General features: G+C 41.2%; 1 protein-coding gene across 5 annotated transcripts in view; it reads left to right on the forward strand.

Annotated features, from left to right (window-relative positions):
- LOC135505300 (kelch domain-containing protein 3-like) overlaps positions 1 to 12,829 on the forward strand; it is a 115,211-nt gene that overhangs the window by 84,461 nt on the left and 17,921 nt on the right. For all 5 annotated transcript variants that reach the window (XR_010450242.1, XM_064924556.1, XM_064924554.1 and 2 more), the window contains one exon: positions 1,257 to 1,330. Coding sequence is in view for 4 of the 5 variants with exons in the window: in XM_064924556.1 (XP_064780628.1) it covers positions 1,257 to 1,330 (74 nt within the window). In the remaining variant the exon portion in view is untranslated. Of the gene's footprint in view, positions 1 to 1,256; positions 1,331 to 12,829 lie in introns of those variants that run through there.

Raw genomic sequence — 12,829 nt, forward strand, 5'->3', positions numbered from 1 at the left:
ATAGCTACAGACAATTATACCTGATTCAACTGATAGCTACAGACAATTATACCTGATTCAACTATAGCTACAGACATTTATACCTGATTCAACTATAGCTACAGACAATTATACCTGATTCAACTATAGCTACAGACAATTATACCTGATTCAACTATAGCTACAGACAATTATACCTGATTCAACTATAGCTACAGACAATTATACCTGATTCAATTATACCTGATTCAGTTATAGCTACAGACAATTATACCTGATTCAACTGATAGCTACAGACAATTATACCTGATTCAACTATAGCTACAGACAACTATACCTGATTCAACTATACCTGATTCAACTATAGCTACAGACAATTATAACTGATTCAACTATAGCTACAGACAATTATAACTGATTCAACTATACCTACAGGCAACTATAGTTGGTTCGACAATACCTGATTAGACGATAGCTTATTCAAGTGATAGCTGCAGTGTTGGTTGTGTGTGAGGCTAATGGATGTGATGTGTGTTGTACTAGGTCTTCAGTGGTGCACCAGTCTGCCCCAGCAGACAGCAGGACATGACAGGTGTGTGTAGTACTAGGTCTGAGGCAGGGCAGGAAACAGATGTGTTGTGATGCTAGATGCTACAGAGGGCTTTAAGAGGGGGGTGCTACTATCAGTACTGTCGTCTGACCACCTCTCTCCTCTCTCCTTCCTGTGGGCCTAATAAGAGCTGCTCTCATCTTCTGATAACAACCCCAAAAAACAGGATGCAGGTCCTTCTGATCAGCATGTACCCTAGGTCTATGTGTGACCGACTGGCTCCCTGTCTGGTCCTTGTTCCTGAGATCTTGAATTTGTACCTCCTGGGTTTACTACCAGGTCTGGGGCTGACAGGGCTCAACCTGGGTGATGAAAGGGTTAACACTGGAGGAGGAGCAGGTCAAGTGTTCCCTGCAGGGGTTCTGTGGTCAATATGGACATACAGTTCATGGCTCAATCACACCAGTCATAGTACCACATGGATGGGATGCTAGGTAGATGCTTTGGTTTGAGGAGAAACACTATCTCCAGTGAGACCAAGGAGAGACACAGGAAGTGGGGGGTTAATGTGGACTTCCTGTATGTGTTAGAAGCCTTGAACAGTATACTTCCTCTTCCTGCTAACCCTGTGTGATGACACCTCTATGGCCCTGTATGGTGTGATTTCATGAGCTCTCAGATATGTCCAGAACAGCAGTGTAACTAACATGTTGTCTCCTCTCTACAGCCCATGTCCAGAGCAGGGGATGGGAGATGAGTTTAACCTCATGGATCATTCAGACATCTACATACTAGACTTCAGTAAGTTGTTATTTTTTCACACACACACACACACACACACACACACACACACACACACACACACACACACACACACACACACACACACACACACACCCTGTTCCTCCCACAGCCCCTACAAAGCCATGGCCAGCTGGCAGAGTGTCAGTCTCATTGTCACAGAGAGGGTCAATGTTTGTGGGCTGTAAATAAACCTGAGGACAGTGTGGACTGGCAGTGCCCATCCTGTCTCTGTGCCAGCAGCATGCCAACCCCTGAGCCTCTGTCTGTCCATATTGCAGCAGCATGATACCAGCGGTGGCACAACCCTTTTAAGGGCACAAGCTGAACGGAAGTTTGTTTCTTCTCACAGGAGTGGGGGTGGGTTACGGGGACTTTATTAGAGTGATTAAGTCTGGTTATAGTATATCAAGATGGCGCCAATAGAGATGGCCGCCTCGCCTCTCGCTCTTCGGAAACCATGCAGTATTTTGTTAGCCCAGAAAATCTTAAGTGTTATTACATACAGCCGGGAAGAACTATTGGATATCAGAGCGATGTCAACTTACCAGCACTACAACCAGGAATACAACTTTCCCGAAGCGGATCCTTAGTTCGAACTACCCAAGGCATTCAAACTGTTTCCAGAGGCTGACCCAAAACAACGTCACCACAGGAGAGGGTGGCCTTCTGGTCCGACTTCAGAGGCACGCACACCACCCAACGCTTCTGCATATTTTACTCACTAATGTCCAGTCTCTAGATAACAACGTAGACAAAATAAGGGGGCGAGGGTTGCTTTCCAGAGAGACATCAGGGATTGTAACATACTCTGTTTCACTGAAACATGGCTTTCTGGGAACATACTGTCGGAGTCGGTACAGCCACTGAGATTCTTTATGCGTCGCGCAGACAAAATAAACATCTCTTAGAGAAGAAGAAAGGCAGGGGTGTATGCTTCATGATTAGCGACTCGTGGTGTAATTGTAACAAAACAAATGTTATTGGTCACATACACGTGATTAGCAGATGTTATTGACTGTAGCAAAATACTTCTGCTTCTAGAGCCGACAGTGCAGTAATATCTAACGAGTAATATCTAACAATTACACAACATATACCCAATACACACCAATCTAAGCAGGAATGAATAAAGACTATATACATATGGACGAGTGATGTAAGAGCAGAACGGACTAAAATACAGGTAAATAGTATAGAAAGCAGTACATCCACATGATGAGTAATGCCAGATATGTAAACATTATTAAGTGAATGAGATACAGTAGAATAGGATAGAAAACAGTATATACATATGAGATGAGTAATGCAAGATATGTAAACATGAAGTGACTAAGATACCGTAGAATAGTATAGAATACAGTATATGCAGTTGAAGTCGGAAGTTGACATACACTTAGGTTGGAGTCATTAAAACTCATTTTTCAACCACTCCACAAATTTGTTGTTAACAAACTACAGTTTTGGCAAGTCGGTTAGGACATTACTTTGTGCATGACACAAGTCATTTTTCCAACAATTGTTTACATATAGATTATTTCACTTATAATTCACTGATCATCATCCAGACCTCTTCTGGTTATAGTAAACACACTGGATCATCATCCAGACCTCTACTGGTTATAGTAAACACACTGGATCATCCAGACCTCTACTGGTTATAGTAAATACACTGGATCATCATCCAGACCTCTACTGGTTATAGTAAATACACTGGATCATCATCCAGACCTCTACTGGTTATAGTAAACACACTGGATCATCCAGACCTCTACTGGTTATAGTTAACACACTGGATCATCCAGACCTCTACTGGTTATAGTAAATACACTGGATCATCATCCAGACCTCTACTGGTTATAGTAAATACACTGGATCAACATCCAGACCTCTACTGGTTATAGTTAACACACTGGATCATCCAGACCTCTACTGGTTATAGTAGACACACTGGATCATCATCCATACCTCTTCTGGTTATAGTAAACACACTGGATCATCATCCAGACCTCTACTGGTTATAGTTAACACACTGGATCATCCAGACCTCTACTGGTTATAGTAAATACACTGGATCATCATCCAGACCTCTACTGGTTATAGTAAATACACTGGATCATCATCCAGACCTCTACTGGTTATAGTTAACACACTGGATCATCCAGAGCTCTACTAGTTGTTGTTAACACACTGGATCATCCAGACCTCTACTGGTTATAGTAAATACACTGGATCATCATCCAGACCTCTACTGGTTATAGTAAACACACTGGATCATTCAGACCTCTACTAGTTATAGTTAACACACTGGATCATCATCCAGACCTCTACTGGTTATAGTAAACACACTGGATCATCATCCAGACCTCTACTGGTTATAGTAAATACACTGGATAATCATCCAGACCTCTACTGGTTATAGTAAACACACTGGATCATCATCCAGACCTCTACTGGTTATAGTTAACACACTGGATCATCCAGACCTCTACTGGTTATAGTAAATACACTGGATCATCATCCAGACCTCTACTGGTTATAGTAAATACACTGGATCATCATCCAGACCTCTACTGGTTATAGTAAATACACTGGATCATCATCCAGACCTCTACTGGTTATAGTAAATACACTGGATCATCATCCAGACCTCTACTGGTTATAGTAAATACACTGGATCATCATCCAGACCTCTACTGGTTATAGTTAACACACTGGATCATCATCCAGACCTCTACTGGTTATAGTTAACACACTGGATCATCATCCAGACCTCTTCTGCTTATAGTAAACACACTGGATCATCATCCAGACCTCTACTGGTTATAGTAAACACACTGGATCATCCAGAGCTCTACTAGTTATAGTTAACACACTGGATCATCCAGACCTCTACTGGTTATATTAAATACACTGGATCATCATCCAGACCTCTACTGGTTATAGTAAATGCACTGGATCATCATCCAGACCTCTACTGGTTATAGTAAACGCACTGGATCATCATCCAGACCTCTACTGGTTATAGTAAACACACTGGATCATCATCCAGACCTCTACTGGTTATAGTTAAAACACTGGATCATCATCCAGACCTCTACGGGTTATAGTAAACACACTGGATCATCCAGACCTCTACTGGTTATAGTTAACACACTGGATCCTCATCCAGACCTCTACTGGTTATACTAGACACACTGGATCATCATCCAGACCTCTTCTGGTTATAGTAAATACACTGGATCATCATCCAGACCTCTACTGGTTATAGTAAACACACTGGATCATCATCCAGACCTCTACTGGTTATAGTTAACACACTGGATCATCATCCAGACCTCTACAGGTTATAGTAAACACACTGGATCATCCAGACCTCTACTGGTTATAGTAGACACACTGGATCATCATCCAGACCTCTTCTGCTTATAGTAAACACACTGGATCATCATCCAGACCTCTACTGGTTATAGTAAACACACTGGATCATCCAGAGCTCTACTAGTTATTGTTAACACACTGGATCATCCAGACCTCTACTGGTTATAGTAAATACACTGGATCATCAACCAGACCTCTACTGGTTATAGTAAATACACTGGATCGTCATCCAGACCTCTACTGGTTATAGTAAATACACTGGATCATCATCCAGACCTCTACTGGTTATAGTTAACACACTGGATCATCATCCAGACCTCTACTGGTTATAGTTAACACACTGGATCATCATCCAGACCTCTTCTGCTTATAGTAAACACACTGGATCATCATCCAGACCTCTACTGGTTATAGTAAACACACTGGATCATCCAGACCTCTACTGGTTATAGTAAACACACTGGATCATCATCCAGACCTCTACTGGTTATAGTAAATACACTGGATCATCATCCAGACCTCTACTGGTTATAGTAAATACACTGGATCATCATCCAGACCTCTACTGGTTATAGTAAACACACTGGATCATCATCCAGACCTCTACTGGTTATAGTTAACACACTGGATCATCCAGACCTCTACTGGTTATAGTAAATACACTGGATCATCATCCAGACCTCTACTGGTTATAGTAAATACACTGGATCATCATCCAGACCTCTACTGGTTATAGTAAATACACTGGATCATCATCCAGACCTCTACTGGTTATAGTAAATACACTGGATCGTCATCCAGACCTCTACTGGTTATAGTAAATACACTGGATCATCATCCAGACCTCTACTGGTTATAGTAAATACACTGGATCGTCATCCAGACCTCTACTGGTTATAGTAAATACACTGGATCATCATCCAGACCTCTACTGGTTATAGTAAATACACTGGATCATCATCCAGACCTCTACTGGTTATAGTAAATACACTGGATCATCATCCAGACCTCTACTGGTTATAGTAAATACACTGGATCGTCATCCAGACCTCTACTGGTTATAGTAAATACACTGGATCATCATCCAGACCTCTACTGGTTATAGTAAATACACTGGATCGTCATCCAGACCTCTACTGGTTATAGTAAATACACTGGATCATCATCCAGACCTCTACTGGTTATAGTTAACACACTGGATCATCCAGACCTCTACTGGTTATAGTAAATACACTGGATCATCATCCAGACCTCTACTGGTTATGGTAAACACACTGGATCATCCAGAGCTCTACTAGTTATAGTTAACACACTGGATCATCCAGACCTCTACTGGTTATAGTAAATGCACTGGATCATCATCCAGACCTCTACTGGTTATAGTAAACACACTGGATCATCATCCAGACCTCTACTGGTTATAGTAAACACACTGGATCATCATCCAGACCTCTACTGGTTATAGTTAACACACTGGATCATCATCCAGACCCCTTCTGGTTATAGTAAATACACTGGATCATCATCCAGACCTCTACTGGTTATAGTAAACACACTGGATCATCCAGACCTCTACTGGTTATAGTTAACATACTGGATCATCATCCAGACCTCTACTGGTTATAGTTAACACACTGGATCATCCAGACCTCTACTGGTTATAGTAAATACACTGGATCATCATCCAGACCTCTACTGGTTATAGTAAATACACTGGATCATCATCCAGACCTCTACTGGTTATAGTAAATACACTGGATCATCATCCAGACCTCTACTGGTTATAGTTAACACACTGGATCATCATCCAGACCTCTACTGGTTATAGTTAACACACTGGATCATCATCCTGACCTCTACTGGTTATTATAACTAGTTATAGTTAACACACTGGATCATCCAGACCTCTACTGGTTATAGTAAATACACTGGATCATCATCCAGACCTCTACTGGTTATAGTAAATACACTGGATCATCATCCAGACCTCTACTGGTTATAGTAAATACACTGGATCATCATCCAGACCTCTACTGGTTATAGTAAATACACTGGATCATCATCCAGACCTCTACTGGTTATAGTAAATACACTGGATCATCATCCAGACCTCTACTGGTTATAGTAACAGACACTGGATCATCATCCAGACCTCTACTGGTTATAGTTAACACACTGGATCATCATCCAGACCTCTACTGGTTATAGTAAACACACTGGTTATAGTAAACACATCATCCAGACCTCTACTGGTTATAGTAGACACACTGGATCATCATCCAGACCTCTTCTGCTTATAGTAAACACACTGGATCATCATCCAGACCTCTACTGGTTATAGTAAACACACTGGATCATCCAGAGCTCTACTAGTTATTGTTAACACACTGGATCATCCAGACCTCTACTGGTTATAGTAAATACACTGGATCATCATCCAGACCTCTACTGGTTATAGTAAATACACTGGATCATCATCCAGACCTCTACTGGTTATAGTAAATACACTGGATCGTCATCCAGACCTCTACTGGTTATAGTAAATACACTGGATCATCCAGACCTCTACTGGTTATAGTAAACACACTGGGTCATCATCCAGACCTCTACTGGTTATAGTAAACACACTGGGTCATCCAGACCTCTACTGGTTATAGTAAATACACTGGATCATCATCCAGACCTCTACTGGTTATAGTAAATACACTGGATCATCATCCAGACCTCTACTGGTTATAGTTAACACACTGGATCATCATCCAGACCTCTACTGGTTATAGTTAACACACTGGATCATCATCCAGACCTCTACTGGTTATAGTAAACACACTGGATCATCCAGACCTCTACTGGTTATAGTAGACACACTGGATCATCATCCAGACCTCTTCTGCTTATAGTAAACACACTGGATCATCATCCAGACCTCTACTGGTTATAGTAAACACACTGGATCATCCAGACCTCTACTGGTTATAGTAAACACACTGGATCATCATCCAGACCTCTACTGGTTATAGTAAATACACTGGATCATCATCCAGACCTCTACTGGTTATAGTAAATACACTGGATCATCATCCAGACCTCTACTGGTTATAGTAAACACACTGGATCATCATCCAGACCTCTACTGGTTATAGTTAACACACTGGATCATCCAGACCTCTACTGGTTATAGTAAATACACTGGATCATCATCCAGACCTCTACTGGTTATAGTAAATACACTGGATCATCATCCAGACCTCTACTGGTTATAGTAAATACACTGGATCATCATCCAGACCTCTACTGGTTATAGTTAACACACTGGATCATCATCCAGACCTCTACTGGTTATAGTAAACACACTGGATCATCCAGACCTCTACTGGTTATAGTAGACACACTGGATCATCATCCAGACCTCTTCTGCTTATAGTAAACACACTGGATCATCATCCAGACCTCTACTGGTTATAGTAAACACACTGGATCATCCAGAGCTCTACTAGTTATTGTTAACACACTGGATCATCCAGACCTCTACTGGTTATAGTAAATACACTGGATCATCATCCAGACCTCTACTGGTTATAGTAAGTACACTGGATCATCATCCAGACCTCTACTGGTTATAGTAAACACACTGGATCATTCAGACCTCTACTGGTTATAGTTAACACACTGGATCATCATCCAGACCTCTACTGGTTATAGTAAACACACTGGATCATCCAGACCTCTACTGGTTATAGTAGACACACTGGATCATCATCCAGACCTCTTCTGCTTATAGTAAACACACTGGATCATCATCCAGACCTCTACTGGTTATAGTAAACACACTGGATCATCCAGAGCTCTACTAGTTATAGTTAACACACTGGATCATCCAGACCTCTACTGGTTATAGTAAATACACTGGATCATCCAGACCTCTACTGGTTATAGTAAACACACTGGGTCATCATCCAGACCTCTACTGGTTATAGTAAACACACTGGGTCATCCAGACCTCTACTGGTTATAGTAAATACACTGGATCATCATCCAGACCTCTACTGGTTATAGTAAATACACTGGATCGTAATCCAGACCTCTACTGGTTATAGTAAATACACTGGATCATCATCCAGACCTCTACTGGTTATAGTTAACACACTGGATCATCATCCAGACCTCTACCGGTTATAGTTAACACACTGGATCATCATCCAGACCTCTACTGGTTATAGTAAACACACTGGATCATCCAGACCTCTACTGGTTATAGTAGACACACTGGATCATAGTTATAGTAAACACACTGGATCATCATCCAGACCTCTACTGGTTATAGTAAACACACTGGATCATCATCCAGACCTCTACTGGTTATAGTTAACACACTGGATCATCATCCAGACCTCTACTGGTTATAGTAAATACACTGGATCATCATCCAGACCTCTACTGGTTATAGTAAATACACTGGATCATCATCCAGACCTCTACTGGTTATAGTAAACACACTGGATCATCATCCAGACCTCTACTGGTTATAGTTAACACACTGGATCATCATCCAGACCTCTACTGGTTATAGTAAATACACTGGATCATCATCCAGACCTCTACTGGTTATAGTAAACACACTGGATCATCATCCAGACCTCTACTGGTTATAGTTAACACACTGGATCATCATCCAGACCTCTACTGGTTATAGTAAATACACTGGATCATCATCCAGACCTCTACTGGTTATAGTAAATACACTGGATCATCATCCAGACCTCTACTGGTTATAGTTAACACACTGGATCATCATCCAGACCTCTACTGGTTATAGTAAACACACTGGATCATCCAGACCTCTACTGGTTATAGTAGACACACTGGATCATCATCCAGACCTCTTCTGCTTATAGTAAACACACTGGATCATCATCCAGACCTCTACTGGTTATAGTAAACACACTGGATCATTCAGACCTCTACTGGTTATAGTTAACACACTGGATCATCATCCAGACCTCTACTGGTTATAGTAAACACACTGGATCATCCAGACCTCTACTGGTTATAGTAGACACACTGGATCATCATCCAGACCTCTTCTGCTTATAGTAAACACACTGGATCATCATCCAGACCTCTACTGGTTATAGTAAACACACTGGATCATCCAGAGCTCTACGAGTTATAGTTAACACACTGGATCATCCAGACCTCTACTGGTTATATTAAATACACTGGATCATCATCCAGACCTCTACTGGTTATAGTAAATGCACTGGATCATCATCCAGACCTCTACTGGTTATAGTAAACACACTGGATCATTATCCAGACCTCTACTGGTTATAGTAAACACACTGGATCATCATCCAGACCTCTACTGGTTATAGTTAAAACACTGGATCTTCATCCAGACCTCTACTGGTTATAGTAAACACACTGGATCATCCAGACCTCTACTGGTTATAGTTAACACACTGGATCATCATCCAGACCTCTACTGGTTATACTAGACACACTGGATCATCATCCAGACCTCTTCTGGTTACAGTAAATACACTGGATCATCATCCAGACCTCTACTGGTTATAGTAAACACACTGGATCATCCAGACCTCTACTGGTTATAGTTAACATACTGGATCATCATCCAGACCTCTACTGGTTATAGTTAACACACTGGATCATCCAGACCTCTACTGGTTATAGTAAATACACTGGATCATCATCCAGACCTCTACTGGTTATAGTAAATACACTGGATCATCATCCAGACCTCTACTGGTTATAGTAAATACACTGGATCATCATCCAGACCTCTACTGGTTATAGTTAACACACTGGATCATCATCCAGACCTCTACTGGTTATAGTTAACACACTGGATCATCATCCAGACCTCTACTGGTTATAGTAAACACACTGGATCATCCAGACCTCTTCTGCTTATAGTAAACACACTGGATCATCATCCAGACCTCTACTGGTTATAGTAAACACACTGGATCATCCAGAGCTCTACTAGTTATTGTTAACACACTGGATCATCCAGACCTCTACTGGTTATAGTAAATACACTGGATCATCATCCAGACCTCTACTGGTTATAGTAAATACACTGGATCATCATCCAGACCTCTACTGGTTATAGTAAACACACTGGATCATCATCCAGACCTCTACTTGTTATAGTAAACACACTGGATCATCATCCAGACCTCTACTGGTTATAGTTAAAACACTGGATCATCATCCAGACCTCTACTGGTTATAGTAAACACACTGGATCATCCAGACCTCTACTGGTTATAGTTAACACACTGGATCATCCAGACCTCTACTGGTTATAGTAAATATACTGGATCATCATCCAGACCTCTACTGGTTATAGTAAATACACTGGATCATCATCCAGACCTATACTGGTTATAGTAAACACACTGGATCATCCAGACCTCTACTAGTTATAGTTAACACATTGGATCATCCAGACCTCTACTGGTTATAGTAAACACATTTGATCATCCAGACCTCTACTGGTTATAGTAAACGCACTGGATCATCATCCAGACCTCTACTGGTTATAGTAGACACACTGGATCATCATCCAGACCTCTACTGGTTATAGTAAATACACTGGATCATCATCCAGACCTCTACTGGTTATAGTAAACACACTGGATCATCATCCAGACCTCTACTTGTTATAGTAAACACACTGGATCATCATCCAGACCTCTACTGGTTATAGTTAAAACACTGGATCATCATCCAGACCTCTACTGGTTATAGTAAACACACTGGATCATCCAGACCTCTACTGGTTATAGTTAACACACTGGATCATCCAGACCTCTACTGGTTATAGTAAATACACTGGATCATCATCCAGACCTCTACTGGTTATAGTAAATACACTGGATCATCATCCAGACCTATACTGGTTATAGTAAACACACTGGATCATCCAGACCTCTACTAGTTATAGTTAACACATTGGATCATCCAGACCTCTACTGGTTATAGTAAACACATTTGATCATCCAGACCTCTACTGGTTATAGTAAACACACTGGATCATCATCCAGACCTATACTGGTTATAGTAAACACACTGGATCATCCAGACCTCTACTAGTTATAGTTAACACATTGGATCATCCAGACCTCTACTGGTTATAGTAAACACATTTGATCATCCAGACCTCTACTGGTTATAGTAAACACACTGGATCATCATCCAGACCTCTACTGGTTATAGTAGACACACTGGATCATCATCCAGACCTCTTCTGCTTATAGTAAACACACTGGATCATCATCCAGACCTCTACTCGTTATAGTAAACACACTGGATCATCCAGAGCTCTACTAGTTATAGTTAACACACTGGATCATCATCCAGACCTCTACTGGTTATAGTAAACACACTGGATCATCCAGACCTCTACTGGTTATAGTTAACACACTGGATCATCATCCAGACCTCTACTGGTTATACTAGACACACTGGATCATCATCCAGACCTCTTCTGGTTATAGTAAATACACTGGATCATCATCCAGACCTCTACTGGTTATAGTTAACATACTGGATCATCATCCAGACCTCTACTGGTTATAGTTAACACACTGGATCATCCAGACCTCTACTGGTTATAGTAGACACACTGGATCATCATCCAGACCTCTTCTGCTTATAGTAAACACACTGGGTCATCCAGAGCTCTACTAGTTATTGTTAACACACTGGATCATCCAGACCTCTACTGGTTATAGTAAATACACTGGATCATCATCCAGACCTCTACTGGTTATAGTTAACACACTGGATCATCATCCAGACCTCTACTGGTTATAGTTAACACACTGGATCATCATCCAGACATCTACTGGTTATAGTAAACACACTGGATCATCCAGAACTCTACTGGTTATAGTAGACACACTGGATCATCATCCAGACCTCTTCTGCTTATAGTAAACACACTGGATCATCATCCAGACCTCTACTGGTTATAGTAAACACACTGGATCATCCAGAGCTCTACTAGTTATAGTTAACACACTGGATCATCATCCAGACCTCTACTGGTTATAGTTAAAACACTGGATCTTCATCCAGACCTCTACT

Source organism: Oncorhynchus masou, chromosome 18, assembly GCF_036934945.1.
Source record: "Oncorhynchus masou masou isolate Uvic2021 chromosome 18, UVic_Omas_1.1, whole genome shotgun sequence".
NCBI classification, from domain to species: domain Eukaryota; kingdom Metazoa; phylum Chordata; class Actinopteri; order Salmoniformes; family Salmonidae; genus Oncorhynchus; species Oncorhynchus masou.